The sequence below is a fragment of the Nicotiana attenuata genome, chromosome 6 (assembly GCF_001879085.1).
Source record: "Nicotiana attenuata strain UT chromosome 6, NIATTr2, whole genome shotgun sequence".
Classification (NCBI taxonomy): domain Eukaryota; kingdom Viridiplantae; phylum Streptophyta; class Magnoliopsida; order Solanales; family Solanaceae; genus Nicotiana; species Nicotiana attenuata.
This window is the reverse complement of record NC_031994.1, coordinates 97474841-97492913: the sequence shown is the minus strand read 5'-3', so window position 1 is coordinate 97492913 and position 18073 is coordinate 97474841. Positions and strand designations below refer to the sequence as shown.

At 40.4% G+C, this 18073-nt stretch overlaps 1 protein-coding gene across 1 annotated transcript; it reads left to right on the top strand.

The window, feature by feature from the left end:
- On the top strand, positions 4164-12082 carry LOC109227551 (pre-mRNA-splicing factor SLU7-like). The gene is made up of 10 exons (XM_019392755.1): positions 4164-4347; positions 5375-5538; positions 5634-5746; positions 6140-6553; positions 6752-6887; positions 6978-7277; positions 8912-9128; positions 10930-11033; positions 11383-11451; positions 11536-12082. Exons 1-10 carry the CDS (start codon positions 4332-4334, stop codon positions 11611-11613), a joined length of 1611 nt encoding a protein of 536 aa, XP_019248300.1. The 5' UTR covers positions 4164-4331; the 3' UTR covers positions 11614-12082.

Sequence of the window (18073 nt, the reverse complement as noted above, 5' to 3'; positions counted from 1 at the left end):
AACTCGGTCCATAGTGAGTCTATTCCTCGACGCGAGCCTTCTGTTCCTCGATATGAACCTTCGAGCCTGCAAAATCGGGGCACCTGATTTCACCGTATTCAAGTTTATAAGTAAAGTGTTTATATATATATATATTATCAATGTGTAAAATTTAAATTATATTATATTGAGAGAACCAATAAGTAAAATTGTGTGGGGTAGCCACTATTTAAAGTGGTATTTACTTTTTATCCACCATTTTTAATGCTGAGCAAAACTAGCCACTAGTCTATTAAAATTAATATGAAAAGACTGAGTTACCCTTTCTTCCATTGCTTTTCTTCCCAAACGCTTCTCTCCCTCTCAGTTCGATGCATGCCTGTGTTCATAGATAAGCCTTGTAACTTTGAAAATCACCTGCCTACTTGCAATGGCGATTTCTAATTCAACAAGGTCAACATCATTATATTAGTGTTAAATTTCCTGAAGTATACGCCATTCTTCTTGCCAGTAGAATCATCTTCATCATCGACAGTAGTGTAAAAATGTTAAGTATATATTCTGATGCATTGAAGTTCTGTATTTGTTTTACACGATTAATCCCTTTTTTTAATGTATTTTTTTGGGTTTAAATCACGTTTTATAAAAAGAACAAGAAAAAAAAGCAATCGCGAGAAGATCAACCGATGTACTTTTACTTGAATTCTTCGGAGAACGCATTGAATGAGTTCGAAAACGTAAAGTTGAAAAAGCATCGAAACGTAACTAAATATAATATAATTTTAATTTTATTACACAACTGTACGCTATTATCCTTATTGTGTGTTTGCTATTTAATTTAATTTTGTAGTTAAAATAATTAAAAGTTGGAGGACTATAGGTCCTGAACTTAGGCTAAGAAGCCCAAAAGTTAAGGACAAGCAGTCCTTAACTTACAGTTACAAGTTCAAATGTTAAGGACAATAGGTCCTTAACTTTGATTTCCAAGTTCAAAGTTAAGGACATAGGTCCTAACTTTGATTACCAAGTTCAAAGTTAAGGACAGACAGTCCTTAACTTACAGTTACACATTCAAAAGTTAAGGACAAGCAGTCCTTAACTTACAGTTACAAGTTCAAAAGTTAAGGACAATAAGTCCTTAACTTTGACTTACAAGTTCAAAAGTTAAGGACAGACAGTCCTTAACTTACAGTTACACGTTCAAAAGTTAAGGACAATAGGTCCTTAACTTTGACTTACAAGTTCAAAAGTTAAGGACGCTTGGTCTTGAAGTTTGAGTTCCAAGTTCAAAAGTTAAGGACATGTAGTCCTGAAGTCCTGAACTTAGAGTTACAGGTTAAAAAGTTAAGGACATGTAGTCTTGAAGTCCTGAACTTAGAATTTCAAGTTCAAAAGTTAAGGACATGTAGTCCTGAAGTCCTGAACTTAGAGTTACAGGTTAAAAAGTTAAGGTCTTGAAGTCCTGAACTTAGAATTTCAAGTTCAAAAGTTAAGGACATGTAGTCCTGAAGTCCTGAAGTTAAGGACATGAGCATAAGGGTATTTTCGTCCGGCAGTTAAAGTTTATTAAACCAGTGGCTAAAGACTAAAGACATTTAAAACACTGGCTTTAAAATAAAGACATGAGCTGTTAGTGGCTAATTGTGCACATCGCCCGAAATTTGATAGGAAGCGCTTCTAACTTAAATGGGTCCTACCCTACACAAATTCGAATAAGTTGTTCAAACGAATACCGAATACAGTCAAACCTTTATATAACAGCGTCGTTTGTTCCGAATATTTTTTGATGTTATATCGAAGTGTTGTTATAGAGAACATACAATATTATAACATAATATGAAAATTGGTTCTGAAAAAAGCTTGGCTTTTATAGTGAAGTGTTGTTAAATAGGTATGTTGTTATAGAGAGGTGTGACGGTATATGATCGTTAAATAAAATTGTTTTTATGTGATTTTGAGAACTTCATTTTCATGACCTTGTGACTCATCATCCTCTTGAAGTAGGAGTAAGATTTTTAATTAGTAAATGCAACTTAACAAAGAGGTTTAGAAGAGTTCAGAGGAGAACTTGTAACTTTTGTGAAATGAATTTGCTTTAAGATCCTCTTAAACTTCCTCATCACAAATTAAAGTTTAAAAACATATTATAATTCATGTGACCAAAAGCCCACACTTTTGAAATGAATATGCATGCTTTGAGCTAGATCCTTTTTCTTATATATATATATATATATATATATATATATATATATATATATATATATATATATATACTTGGCAATATTGCAAAGGTCAACTTAACTGAAAGAATAGACTATATCAAAGGTTGTCTTTATTCAGTAGTAGTATTGTCACAGAATTATTTGACAGTATATATTTAACTACAGCTTGATTAAGGATAGCAAAGATTGGACACCTATGCTTACACAACTAGAAAAAAACAGTTCAGGAGGCACAATTTGTACCATAATATTACAAATTCAAATCGATGTTATCAAATTGGAATTTTCCTACTTTCATATAATTTCTTTTTTTTTTTTTGGTAATTTCTTTCATATAAGCTACTAGAAAAGAAAGAAGACAGAATCAAAATGTAAATTCCTTACGAAGTGGTTTTCACTTTTCTTAGGAAAATTAAAAAGGAAAAGACATAAGTATCCCTCAGACATGAGACGAATTTTTAGTTGCACGCTCGATTTTTGCGAGAATCTTATTACCCTAAACTATTGTGAAGTGAACACATTACCACAATGAGACAGGATATTCAGATTTGCTTAAAAAATGGTGATATACACGTTATCAACTCATGGGTGTAATTATTCCATCTCAAAAAAGTCCAAGAGGTGTATAGGAAAGATTGGATATATAATTGAAAAGTCGACTCGAATTTGGGGTATTAATGCTCTTTTCCAAAATATAAAGAGAATTGCATATTTTTGGCCAATCCAAAATATAGCCAACAATTTTTTTTTCTTGTATATATATGTATTATATATGAAAAACATACATATTTTATATACTTTTTGGTTAGCAAATACAATTAGTTTTGGCCGACCAGCCAATTTTTATATTTTGCCCAGATAAAAACTTGGCACAGGGAAGCTCTTTGGGCTCTCATGGGCAAGAGCACAGATAGCCATTTTCAGGGATGCTATTTAGAAATTAGCCAGTACTTATATTATCCTGAAATTTTAAACTAAAAATCCTAACTTTTCACGACATTTTTGTCCTGAAAAATTGAACCGATAAATTAAAATTCAGGACGTACTAGCTAATTCCTAAATAGCAACCTTTATATTGGCTACCTGGTGTCATTTCTACCTTTTTGGGTTGGACATCTGTTTTCCCTTAGAATATGTCCAAGCCGCTTGAAAGCCCAGATACAGGCCCAACAAAAATGGTCCTGGGCTTCAAATATTTAATTGGGGCTTTGGCATGATATAACAACATACTCATATAATTGGCAGAAAATAGCCCTAATTATAGATATTGGTATCAAATAGCCAATAAATATATATCACAATAATAATATGTACATCACAACTTTTTCTTCTTCTTTGTCTATACCAACATGTATATTAAAATTTTATTTTCATTCTTTGTATATAAATAATATTATTCTTTGTATATCAATAATATAAAATTATATATATAGTTATTGCTGCCTTTATATAAATATATATCACAATAAAAATATTATATAATTTGTATATTATAGCGTATAGCACACGGGACATATGTATACCAAAATAGATATGAGAAATTTATTTTTCTTCTTTCTGTACATCAAAAATTAATTTTCTTTGTATACTAAAATATTATTTACTCCCACAATTATATTTATTATTTTTATATTTTAGAACTTGCTTAAATATGCTATATCTGATGTGAGATCAACCTTACCTTTTTATCCCACTGATTTTTTTTTTTTGTATAATTTGCAAGAATTTTTGCTAAACTATGAGAGCAAAAGAGAAGAGATAGAGAAGAAATACAAGGAGAGAAAAGGAAAGGGAAGCTAAAATAAGCGTGTAGTTTTTTTTAGAGAGAATATAAAAGAGAGTAGTTTTTTTTAGGATTTGGCTATATAATGCCAATTGTTTGGGGCTATCTTTGCTAAATTTAATATAAGGCTAAAAAATTGCCAATTCCTATTATGGGTTGTTATAGGATGCCAATTTTTCTAATTTTTGGGTCCAATAAAACAAACCCGAGCCTTTCTACCTTGAAAGGGATAAAAACCGAAAACCGGAAAGCCAATCAAACAATCAGCGCATTGCTTGAATCTTTCAAGGGTTTGGTATTCGATCCTCTCTGATTTCTCATAGGAATTTGCATCTACAGAACTAATCATGGCTACTGCTTCAGGTACGCGTATTTTCTTTGTTGCGATGTGCTAATATTTGCTTGTAAGTACAAATTTTTAGGTCATAATTTCCTGAATTGTCTTAAAATTTAATTGTATTGGAATGATGCGGGTTCGAATAGAGCTGATGGCTATGATGGATTTTTGGAGAAAGAGCAAAACAAAGATATAGCGGACTTATATGTTTGGTATTTAGGGGTAGCTAACTTTTGCTGTTTTAAGGTTTTGTAGGTTTTAGTTTCCTAATTTATCTTAAAATTTAATTAGTATTGGAATAGTAGGGGCCTAAAAAGAGTTGAATGGATATGGTGGATTTTTGGAGAAGAAAAAAAAAGAATGAATATATAGTGGATGTATATGTTTGGGATTGAGGAGGCATAGCCATGATTTGAAGCTTATAGGTTCGGGATTCAAGCCCTATTAAGTTATTGGGTCTTAAATTGGTAATTTGTATTTATTAGATGGATTTCTTAAGACAAATACAAAGTTTGAATCATAGTTAGTGGTTCGGCCGAACATGTATTTTCAAGGCTAGCTCCGCCCTTGTTTGAGGCATAGTTATTGTTGTAGTTGTTGTTGCTGTATTTTTCTAACATCCGAATTAATTTGTATTTAGTTGGAATAATAGATTTATCATGGCTTCAGTTGCAATTGATGTTAAGGAGCTGTTTTGAGAACTTTTGGGAAAAGTTTTTGAAACGATATTTTGGAGAAAAAGTTTATTCAAACGAAAAATGTGTTCAATAGTTTTTTTTGAAGATTTGTGAGTGTTTGTTAGTGGAAGAAGAGTTTTTCAATGAGAAATAAAGTTTTTGAAAAAGATGTCCTACAAACAAATTAACACATGTTTTTCAGAAATGTTTTTCTAGAACTTCAAAAGAAACTTTTCAGAAACAAAACCCCAATTAAGGTTTGATACTTTAATTGGTCAAGTTCATGCTGCCTAAAGTTGTTTCATAAAAGGGTGGTTGCTTCCTTATCAAAATCTTACATTTATCTGATGCAATTATGGTTTTGTAAAAAATGCAGTGGCTTTCAAGTCTAGAGAGGACCATAGGAAACAGTTGGAATTGGAAGAGGCGCGAAAGGCTGGTCTTGCACCGGCTGAAGTGGATGAGGATGGAAAAGAAATCAATCCTCACATTCCTCAGTATATGTCTTCAGCTCCTTGGTATCTCAATGCAGAGAGACCGGTATGTGTTTTCTCATTGTTTATAGCTTTAGTCAGTGTAGCATTTCTTGATTGTCTAGGCACCTTTTTGACATTCACTTGTTGTGCCACTTGAAGAGTTTGAAACATCAAAGGAAATGGAAATCCGACCCCAATTACACGAAATCATGGTATGACAGAGGTGCGAAAATATATCAGGCAGAAAAGTACAGAAAGGGTGCATGCGAAAAGTAAGTAAACCATTCCCTTTCTTCTTGGACGTTCCAGATGTACCAAATGGAATTGCATTCTTTCTGCTGTCCTTCATTGGTGTAGAAATCATATCTCTTGCCTATATATGGTCAAAGAGAACTTCAATCAAAAGGGATTCCTCTGATCTGGAAATTTGAATCTTATTGTTTGGCATTATATGGCTAGCTAAACTTACTTCAGTTCTTGGTCTGTTCTTTTTACTTGGGAAAGCTTCTGTTTCCAATTCTATAAATAGGAAAGTCACAATTTTTTTGGATTCCGGAAATGACCAATCTTTAGTAATCTTTTGTGATTGTTCATCAAGGTCGAAATAGTACTGCACAATATGCTATTTTTTACATGATTCCCTGAATTTTTTGTGCTTGGCACAGCTGTGGAGCAATGACCCACGATGCTAAGTCATGCATGGATAGGCCCCGCAAATTAGGAGCAAAATGGACGGGAAAGAATATTGCTCCTGATGAGAAGGTAGAACAGTTTGAGCTGGATTATGATGGTAAAAGGGACCGTTGGAATGGTTATGATGCTGCTTCCTATGCCCATATCATTGAACGATATGAAGCAAGGGATGAAGCAAGAAAGAAATATCTGAAAGATCAACAACTAAAAAAGTTGGAGGAGAAAAATAACAAAGAGGATGAAGAAAGAGGCGATAGCGAAGATGAAGATTTTGAAGATGCTTTGAAGGTAGATGAAGCCAAGGTTGATGAAAGCAAGCAGATGGATTTTGCAAAAGTTGAGAAGCGTGTACGAACCACTGGTGGTGGAAGCACAGGGACTGTTAGGTCCGTCTTTCGTAATATCTTTTCATCTTTGATACCTTCCTGCCCATTTACTTTTGGGGTCCATGGGGTTTTTTGGTGGGGCGTGGTAGCCATGAGGGGTTAACTGAATGGCTGACTTGTACTATGTAGAAAGCACATAGTACACATATCGGCCTGAGTGTTACTTTATCAAGCTACTGATGCATCTGCATTGTCCAGGAATCTACGTATCCGGGAAGATACAGCAAAATATCTTCTTAATCTTGATGTCAATTCTGCACATTATGATCCCAAGACCCGGTCCATGCGTGAAGACCCTCTTCCTGATATGGATCCAAATGAAAAATTTTATGCTGTAAGTTCACTTCTGGTCCACCAAATAGTACTGATTTCATGGTTTATGTTTTTTTTTTACTCAGTCATCCTTTTTTGTTTCCTCTTATAGGGAGATAACCAAAATAGAGTTAGTGGTCAAGCATTGGAGTTCAAACAGCTGAATATTCACGCTTGGGAAGCTTTTGATAAGGGTCATGATGTGCATATGCAAGCAGCTCCATCCCAAGCAGAACTGCTTTACAAAAATTACAAGGTTAACAAGGAGAAACTGAAGTCACAAACAAAGGAGGATATCATGGAGAAGTATGGTAATGCTGCTAGTGAAGAAATACTCCCAAGAGAACTACTGTTGGGTCAGAGTGAGAGAGAAGTTGAATATGATTGTGCTGGTAGGATTGTGAAGGGCCAGGTAATTCTTTCATCAAAAGCTGATATTAATGCATGAGTCACTTCGCAATTTTTGCCTCTCTACCTTCACTAGGTAGGGTTAAGGTCTGTGTACACACTACCTCCCCAGAGCCCACATGTGGGAATATACTGGGTATGTTGTTGTTGGGGATGAATTACATACCATAGTGGTATATATTAAATATTTATATACATCTTAACCTTCTTCCATGTGTAGACTAGCTAAGTAGATGCTTGATGCATGAGTCATGCCCAATGCTTGAATGTGTACATTTATATTTGCCATATGAGACAAGCCATGCACAATTATTTATACCATCTCGCCCCCTTAAGGAAATAGTATGGGGATATAGTTTTTGAAAAGAAAGATCAGGAATATAGTTACTTCAAGATATTGACATAAAATGATCAGATGCTTTTACAACCTTTCCAACTATGATTGGCTTTTATGGTATTTTCTGATCATACCAGCTAAAGGTTAACATTTGAGCATGGCAAATCTTTTAAGTTATGTTTTCCTATCTACTCTAAAAAATTGATTTCGACTCCAAAGTTACATGGATAACTGTCTTGGTGTATATTTTACAATATTTAGTCAATACAGTTGAGCTGTATATTTTAATGCTCGTTATGGGCTCATGTTGCAGCTAGAAGAAGAGAGGAAGAGAGTCAAATAATGAAATAACGTTTCTCTTTGTCAGTTACCTGACAAAGATAGAAGCAGAATGTTCTGGGCTGTTTCTTTAAGCTGTACTTCACAGCTCATAACTGGCAAAGCTGTAATGAACAGCTTGTGGGCTGGTTGGATTGCATTCATTTGGGTTCATTCTCCTTCATTCCATTGTTAATTTACTTCTGCAAGTGAAATAGGATTCAACAAACTGTTTAATTTTCATTATCCTCTTGCTTTGGGGGCTTCTGGGAACCGCATCAGTATCCAATCTCTGCAGGGTTTAAGTTCCCTTCACCTTTCAGTTCCAGCAATATAATAACGTTATCATTATTTCCTACTTCAAATATCTAGAACAAAATAATCTAAGTGATCATCCTCACCTTGCATCGTATCCAGCAATCCAGTCTTAATCGTACGGCCTTTTTTTACCTCAATCAGAGGCGTTTCTACATCTTTTTATGAAGAATGCAGCTATTTCCATTCTTATCCTACCCAAGTTCATCCAAACTGAAACAATCTGTTATATTAAGATCCTCCAGCAATATAACTTATTGAAGTCTTTTAAAAAATTACTCATCTAAAACTGAATGTATACAGATACCTCAAAGAACTATCATCTGCCTTTCTAATGTCGGATTCAAGACTTTAGAGAGCTATCCTCATTTAAATTAACATCATCAGGGCAGCGGCAACTGACGCAATTCTCAGATACTGTCTCCAAATCCTACTCTCTTTTGAGGAATGTCCACACCACTGAAGTTTTCAGACTAGTCAGTGGGATGTGAAGAAACATTTACTCCATCTTCCGAGGAAATAGGGTAGAATTAGAATATCTAGCTTGGCTGAAGTAGAAATATCATTTAAGAGTGGATAATGTCTATAAAAATGTAAGCTAGATTCATTCATTTGTTTTGGCATAATTTTTGAGTAGCTTGGCTGAATTTGTGAGTTGCTTGCTGTAGGAGATGTCTCTCCCTAGGAGCAAATATGAAGAGGATGTTTACATCAATAACCACACCACGGTTTGGGGTTCATGGTGGAAGGATCACCAGTGGGGTTACAGATGCTGCAAACAAACGATCAGAAACAGCTATTGCACAGGTGCTGCCGGAATTGAAGCAGCTGAAGCTTCTGCTGATCTTATGAAGGCCAATATTGCTCGCAAAGAGTTGGCTGAAGGTTAGTGTTGTCTATTGAACTTAGGTTGTTGCTCCCTCTTGTAAAAAATTAGTAGGTACGCTTTAATCAGTATGATATTCCATTTTCCTAATAACCAAACTTTCACAATTCTTTGTAGTTTGCTTTTTAATTTGTATGTATATCACCCGAAAGTCAAGGGAGGCCATCATAATACTTCTTGAAGTTACCTGTTACTTTCCTCCGCAAAAAAGAAAAAAACCACATTGTTAACTCTACATCATCCTCGACGTAATATTAAATGATATCATCAACTCTCTTCTTAGAGCACATTCTTTTTGTCATACTGGTAAAATACAGCAGTATGAACATGGTACTCAAGGCTCTAGTTTTGTGCGGTCCGCAGGGGAGGGGGTTTGTTTTGGGGGGGGGGGGGGGTTAGCAAGAAACTGGCCATGCTTTCTCTCGCTTTCTTTATTTTTGAAATACCGTTGGTTTTTCTATACTTTTGCTTTAGATGGAAGGGTTTGAGTTGGAGTTAGAAATCCGACGTATTAGTGATACCGTGTATTTTCTGATTGATACACTATTAATAAGTTCTGGGATTTCTTTGGGTCAAGATTCTGAGAATTTTATCATTAAACAACTGAAAATTAAGTACTAAATTGTTGAAGGAATTTGTCCTTTGATTAAACCAATTAGTTTAACTTTCTCTTCTAACAGTGCTATTATTATTTTTTGTTCTATTGATGCTACTATAAATATAGTCTGCCAACTGTTTAATCTCCTCGGTTTTCATGCTAAAAAAACTGACCCTATAATGGGATAGAGGAAGTAGTGGCTTTTGTTTTTATATTGAAGGAAATAAAAAAGCTTTTTGATACTAATGTGAGTGAAATTTATTCAAGATAAGGTCAGTGTATGGCTTTTTGCTCTTCCTTTTTGTATGTGTTCTAATCAATGAAAGATAGTTGTCTCGAAAGGCCTACAATCTCTTGGAATTAATGCAGACTTAGCGATCTAAAGGAGACAATGGAAGAAAAAGATCTGTATATGCTATACCAATTAGTTGGGAATATCTTTTGATCATGTTAATATGTTTTACTTTAGGTCCTATGCTTTCTAGGAGTCTTTTAGCACTATTAGATATTCTTATGCCAGTAGGAAATATAGAGAACTTCTGGTACTTTTTATTTTTATGATTGCATTAGGGCAGACGATCTAAATCACTCCCTTGGGGTGCGGCCCTTTTCCGGACCCTGCGTGAACGCGTGATGCTTTGTGCATGCTGCCCTTTTTATTTTTATTTTTTATGATGTTGGGTTGAGATGAATTTAACTGGGAAACATTGCCAGTGAGACCTACGTAGCCAACCCTCACTTGTTTGGGACTGAGACATTGTTGTTGTATTATGTGTCAGAAATATATGCTCAGGATTAGATGTTAAGACTATAATTACAGAGCATTTGTATTTCGTACTTCCTCTAGATTGCTGACATTTCGCCTTTATTTTTCCTTCTCTTTGAACTTTGGTCAAGGACTTGGTTATACTTGAATTAGCAACCTTGTACAGTTTTTCTTGGGTCAATGTAGCAGTAGACCTTGACATAAGTCAAAGGAGTTATTTTCTTTCCTTTGTTCAACCATCTTCTTTATTCAGTATGTGCGATATATTTACAAGCTATTGGGAGAGAATTGTGTACGACGACACAATTGTCTGTGAAATGTCTGATTTCCAAGTCTCAGCTTTTTTATCCTGTTACTTTGGATACTTCTGCACAGTGTAGCTATCTGTCTTAATTTGAATATTCATTATCTTGTCATCAATATGTGATCAATCTAGACACACATGCGCCGGTTGAGGAGAGGAGGCTCGCTACCTGGGGTACTGAAGTACCTGACGATTTGGTTTTGGACGAGCAAAAACTGGCTGAAGCACTTAAAAAGGTATCCCCTTTAACCTGTTCTTGCCACCCTCGATGCCACTCTTGCACTGTTATCATGATGAATTCTTTCCTTTGCCTCTTTTATTTTTGGAAACAAAATGTAATTTGCTATGTTTGGGGGCGGATCAATAGTTCATGTGCGCAAAGAATGATATCAGAAGGGGGTGAGAGAACCTCACAGGGAGACACAGAGAGAGAGGAGCTCTTTCCGAGTCAGACGGATAGGGGTTGGGCAGATACAATAGCCTGAGTGGATCCATCTGCAGTAATACGGATTCTCAGTTGGCTGTAACTCACTAAATCTGGATGCTCTAATATGGTCTAAAATTTTGGATTTTTTCTCTGAGCAGGAGGATGAAAGGAGAAGAGAAGTAAGGGATGAAAGGAAAAGGAAATATAATGTGAAGTACAATGATGAGGTACATCTAAATCTTCAATTTTTAGCTTTTGACTCTCTTCTTTATCTTTATTTTTTTGTTCTCTTACCACATTTGTGTTTGTAGGTTACACCGGAAGAAATGGAAGCCTATAGGATGAAAAAGGTCCTCCATGATGATCCAATGAGGGACTTCCTGCACTGAGTTATGAATGTGGCGGAATCATTCCAAGTCGCAGAAGAGGAAAGTCCTTGCTGCAAATGTGTCTGTTTAGGTAGCAGTTGCCATCACAAGCATGTAGGTGAATTGTACCAGGGGAATGAGAGATTACTTTCGAGTGCTGTTCGTCGTCCTGTCTGTGATTTGGTATTTGTTGCAGTGTTTGTTTAAGGTGAAATACTCCTCCCAGGAACCACCCAATAAAAAAGTTACAGAGAAGAAACTCTTTGGGATCATTGACACTTCCGAATGCCTGTATATATATATGTGCTACTTTAAACTCACTTCTCCGTTATTGCAATTGAATTGGGGTCGAGAGTTGTGTACGTCCTAATCTCTCGTTTATACATACGTAGTAGGTCTTTAATGAATCGTGGTTTTCAGACTTTATATTTTAGTTGTTGTCTTTATCTCCTTTTTATAGCACAAAAATTGGTTGTGGAGCTTAGCGGTAGACCTGGCTGGTTTCAGGTTTTCATTGAGCTATTAATGTGCTTTCTCTTTATCCCTCTCCCTTCAATGTTGGAATGGGTCCAAAAAAAGCTAAATGGATTGTTAGAATTCATATATTTACTTGATTTCATTTGGGAAAAAGATATAACTATTATTGTTGTTTTACTTTCCGTTTTAATTTTATATACTAATAGTTTTTCCTTTTTAGTCTACTCAAAAGTGACGGACACCTTTTTTATAGTCGGACTTTTTTTAAAGTTCTTCTTTCTTATTTTACTTCTAATGACACTCCAATAGAAATGATCGAAACAAGTTTCGAACTTGTTTGACTCAAAAGTTAACAATATACTTTGTAAGCTAAAAAATAATCAAAATAAATCACGGGAAAATTATAGCAAATCATAATAATCCATTGGACCAAGCGAAGAACATGAAAATAAGTACTCAAGGTTAGGGGGAGAAACATTGGAAGCCTTTATTGATAATATTGGTTTGGTCTGCCTCTCCATGAAGAGGTTCAGAGCCTTACAATGGTGTTTTCACTTCCCATAAGATGGGTGTGTTTTTCTCTTCTCTCTCTCTCTTCTCCATAGTGGTGAAGAAGCAGCCCCCTTTCTAGGGCTTCCACTCTTAGTATTTATAGCTGTGGGCTTCGTGATCTGGCGATAAGTGGCTGTGACCGCGTTGGGATCTCGCCTTTATGGTGGCGGATAGGCCATGGCCTTGTCGATCGAACCAGATGCGGGTTGAACATCGTTAATTCTGAGTGGTCGTGCCATTAATTAATCATGAATTAACTTAATACGGGATTAGCCTCGATAATTATCGTGGGGTCGAATTCTGACCCATACAGTTAGCCCCTCCGCTTATTGAGGTCGGGCCTTGGCCGAGCTCGATGAGCGGATTCTATTGGCTGTATTTCGAGAGACACGGATGGAGATGTCGACTGTTGCTTCGGTCGAAGCCGAGTTCTTTTTGGCGGTGGCCCTTAGCCTTGTAGAGTATTAGTATCCTGTTATTGGGCTATCAAGTCATCGTTCGATCGAGGTCGAACTTTCCTTTTGGGCGAAGGCACCCTTTTAACTTACTTCGAGTGAGGTCGAGCTGCATTGTGCTCTGATCCCTACGTTTGTTTTGGAAGCATACCCGTCGGCCGTGGCGGACGGGTCGTATGTTGTGCGGCCGAGGAGTATGAGGGCACGCTTGATACGTGCTCGGCGGCGGCCTTAGCCGTTTACACGTTGGAGATGGTCGTAGCCTTTCATATATTGAAGATGGCCGTAGGGAATGAGTATGCGCCGGGTACGTATTTGGTCACGTCCAGAATTTTGAAGGCGTACGGCACATTCTTTCAATGTTCGCAGGCCGTAGCGATTATTCTGACGGCGGTACGTTGGCGGATGGCTGAGAAGTCGTTTTGCGGAGCTTGTCATAATGACGCTTGCTTCGGCAGAACCGAACCGTTTTACGGTTGGTCGTGCAGTTGATGATGGCTATTGGGTTTCGCGAAAGCCATTTATGTTGCCTATAAAGGTGGGTTGAGGCATTCATTTCTCATATCTTCATTGTTCATCTGAGAGAGATTCTGAGGAAACTTTTTCATTCCGCAAATTCATCTTCTCCTTTCTTTCCTTTGATTGTGATAACCTTTGTCTTTAGTAGATCAACAATGACAGGCAGTTCTTCCCACGATGCTCTTCCGATAGACATTCCGGTAGTTGAAGGGCCACCTCCGGCAATGGGAGGTGCAGAACAGATAGAGACCGGAGAAGTTCCGTCGGTTGACGAGGTAGTTCCTCGGCCCGGAGGTCCAGCGATTGATTTCACTGTCGACGGTGGAGTGGAACCGGTGGATGAAGCCCCGTTAATGGGGGAGATTGGGATGGCCCGATTACGGGAACAGGGGGTCATTCCCACCCATGCAGACATCATTCTTGCTAGAAGCGAGGAGAGGGTCCACACCGACCGCGGGGGATACTGCTTTTTTTACGCCTATCCTTTCAGGTTGGGGTTCAAGATTCCGCTCCCAATGCTGGTGGTGGATTTCTGCCGTTATTACGGGGTGTGCCCGGGTCAACTCACTCCTTCCCTCTACAAATTGTTGGCAATGTTCATCAAGTACGCGGAATTGGCCCGAAGGGAGGTCACGCTGCAGCATGTGCTGAGTCTCTACGCTCCCCAGAGAGTCTGTGGCACCATGATTCAGGCGTGCCCTCGTGGGTCGAGGGGCCTGGTCATGAGATTGGACGACGAGGTCGACCCTCGCCCTTTCGAGCACTTCTTTTACATCAGGACCAAGCATCTGGTGGCGGATGCTACTGGGTTCCCAGAGGCTTGGAACCATGCACGTAAGTTCTTTAGTGGTTGAATTCCCTTTTCTTCCCCTCTTTATGATTTGTGATCATGAACGTTAACTCGTGTCGCTTTTTGTAGCTGACAGGTCGCCGCCGGCCCCATTGTCTTGGATACGTGAGTGGGTCGAGGTCGTACTCCCCCATACGGTGGGGATACGCACATGGGCGTCTTTTTAGGAGAGGCATGGCCGTAGGCCCGTGGCAGGTAAGAAATTGATTTCTTCTTCTGTTCCGCTTTGTTTCAACTTTATTCATCAACTTTGTTTTCCTGTGATCAGGGAGGGCACGCCGCGTCAGGGCCCCTCAGTTGGCTTTTCGTCGGTCGGGTGCAGTCGCTCGTCTTACTGCGGCGCCTGTGTCGCGCTCAATACCGAGGGCGGCATCAGTTGAATCTTCAGCGGTTCCTTCTCCGGTACGGGCCGCGCTTCGGGATGAGGGGCCGTCGGGGGTCGTGCGCCCTAGAGCGGAATCGTCATCAGATGGGGAGGAGGAGAGGCCGTTGATAAGGCGTAGGGTCGCGTTCGCGCCGGCTCCTCCTGTGGTAATTAATTTGGACTCCCCCCCGGCGGACGCGGAGAGGAGTGCGGCTGCGGCGCCTGCCCTTGAGGGCGGACAAACACTGGGTGTTGCCCTGGTTGGCTCAGGTCGTAATGATACTGTCGCTTCGGCGACTCAATCGGGGGTTCCAGTCGCTGAGACGGGAGGTAGTTCCTCAACGGCTGCTAATGTGGGTGAGGCAAGCGCTCCTTCGGCGGCTGCGGCGGGAGGAGATGCTGTAGGGGGTGAGGATGAGTCTGAATCCGACTTGGATCCCGACGACGTCCGTATGTTCCAGGAAGGTTCCACCAATTCAGCGGTGCGTGCAGGGGGGCGATCTCGCTTCATCGAGGTTCCCACGGAATTGAACTTATTGCTCCAAGGGGAAAGCTTGGTGCTGCAGTTCGAGCTGCTATGCTCGGAGGCCGAGAATGCGTCGTTGAGGGGCGTTACGGATGTCGGGCTGATGAATGAAGTAGCCGTGATGGGCTTGAGGGTATGTACTGTTACGTCGGTTCGCTTCTTCTTTGCCTTAGGTTTATTCTTTTATTCTAATCGTTGTCTTTGCTTTGCAGTCTTATCTGTTGGAGGTGGAGAGCATCCGTCGAGCCAAGGTCCGCTCGGGGATATTTTTGCGGGCGCTGGAGAAGTATCGCCGCTACCGAGATCAGTGCCGAGAGTTGCGCGTGCGCTTGAGGAATGATCCTCGCAGCCGGGCCTTGGTCGAAGAGCTGGCGAGGCGGGAGCTTCAGATGCAGCAAATACTTGGCAGGACGAGTGCTCTCGAGGAGCAGCTCCGCCGAAAGGATGAGGAGCTCGAAGCGGTAAAGAGGATCGCAGCTGAGTACGAGCGCCGGGGCGAGGCCAAGGCGGCGGAGGCCGCTGCGGCATGGAGCGGGAAAGTGACCGCGTTGGAGGGTGAGGTCGCGGCATTGAAGCTTCAAGTGAGGGATGCTTCGTCGAGGGCCGGGGCGTTGGAGGAGGCTATCCGCGTGCACGAATCCCAACGAGCATTGGAAAGGGATGCTGCGGCCTTTAGAGAAGCGAGTCTCGAGGAGCGGATTGGTGTCTTTGAGCAGGACGCCCAGGTCATGGCGGATCGGATCACAGCCTTAGAGGAAGAGAATCAGCGGCTACGGGATCAGGTCGCTTCTTCCAGCCAGGCTCGAGAACTTTGGGTCTTTGCCGAGGCCCAACGTGATGTATATAAGAGTTTGTGGGAGGCTGGCGTCGTGACCGAAGCTGCTTTCGAGGGGGCGCGTCAGAAGGCTCGTGAGGCACGTGCCGACTATGGTTTTGACGCGGCGACGCCAGAGGCTGACGCTGGTGCAGACGATGGCGCAGACGGCACCGAGTAGAAAGATGTCTGTGCATTTTTCTTGTCTTGTTCGCCGCTTGGCGTTTTAGACGTTTCTTGTATTATTATTTTTTTTATTTCTTGTATTGATCGACTTTGGCCGGGTGTAAGCGGGGATGACCCGTCATTGACTTTGTAAATATATAAATTTTCTTTTCTATTGCCTGCCTTGTGCTTATTTTGTTGACCGTCGGCGTTGGCGGCCCTAGTCGAATTTAGATCGTCGGCTTTAGTCGTGATGGAATCGGCGGCCTTAGCCATAAAGGCAACTTCGACTGTCGTCAAACTGTTTACCCACCGCAGTCGAATCTAGGTCGACCATTGGTGGTGATGGCCTTAGACATAATATAATTGATGGCCTTGTTTTTTCAACTCGGTGTGGGCGAGTCTTAGCCGTTATTTGGCGATAGCGCGCTTAGCCTTAGTCCCAGTTCGGGCGCGGTCGAACTACCGGTCGTGATAGTAAAAAACGCGGCCTCGTAGTTTGACCGGGGCCGAACTTTACGTGGCCCGAATCTTAATTCGAGTTAGGAGGACTTACTTGAATGGAGAGGGTGCCTACCCTGCGCTCCGATTTGTTGGAGGTCGGGCTTTGCAGATGAAGGCGTTTGGCCTGAGTCTCGGTTCAACTGTGGTTGAACTTGCTAAAGTTGAGGACGAAGGCGTCCATCCTTGCAGCTCGAGCAAGGTCGAGCTCGTTGGATTTAATGGCGAAGGCACATAGTCCGAGTCTTGGTTCAACCGTGGTTGGACTTTGTTAAATTTGGTGGCGAAGGCACATAGCTTGAGTCCCGGTTCAACCGTAGTTGAACTTTTTGGCGAAGGCGCATAGCCTGTCTTGGTTCAACCGTAGTTGAACTTTTCGGTGAAGGCACGTAGCCTGAGTCCTGGTTCAACCGTAGTTGAACTTTTTGGTGAAGGCGCATAGCCTGAGTCATGGTTCAACCGTAGTTGAATTTTACTGGCGAAGGCACATGGCCTGAGTCCCAGTTCAACCGTAGTTGAACTTGTTGGTGAAGGCACGTAGCCTGTCTTGGTTCAACCGTAGTTGAACTTTTCGGTGAAGGCACGTAGCCCGAGTCCTGGTTCAACCGTAGTTGAACTTTTTGGTGAAGGCGCATAGCCTGAGTCATGGTTCAACCGTAGTTGAATTTTACTGGCGAAGGCACATGGCCTGAGTCATAGTTCAACTGTTGTTGAACTTGGTTGATTTTGATGATGAGGGCGCGTAGCCTGAGTCCCATATTGTGGGTATTGAGTGCTGAAACTCGTTTTGGATTCGAGACCTTGAGCGGCTTATCCGTTGTCTTCCCAACCAGGGTATATAGGCTGTCCTGAGGCGACTCTCGGCTCGAGATATCTCCGTGCCGGTTTCTGACCGGAGCTCGTGTGCCTTACAGAGACTTTTCCTTAGGAAGGGAGGGGGCCCCTTCTTGTTTGCACTATCTGATATTGGAGAGAGAGAGAGAGGAATTAGATCTTGATTTGAGATGTTCGAGTTCCCCTTCGAGTTTGGCGCTTCTTTCCTTTTGGTCCAGGGAAGAACTACGCGATTTTGCTAGGAAATCCCCACAGACGGCGCCAAATTGTTTGCTCAAAAGTTATTACATATCTTATGAGTATAAAAAAATACAAATGAATCACGGGAAAATCATAGCAAATCGTAATAATCCGTTGGACCAAATGAAAGAAACGAAAATTAGTACTCAGGATTAGGGGGAGAAACATTAAAAGCCTTTATTGA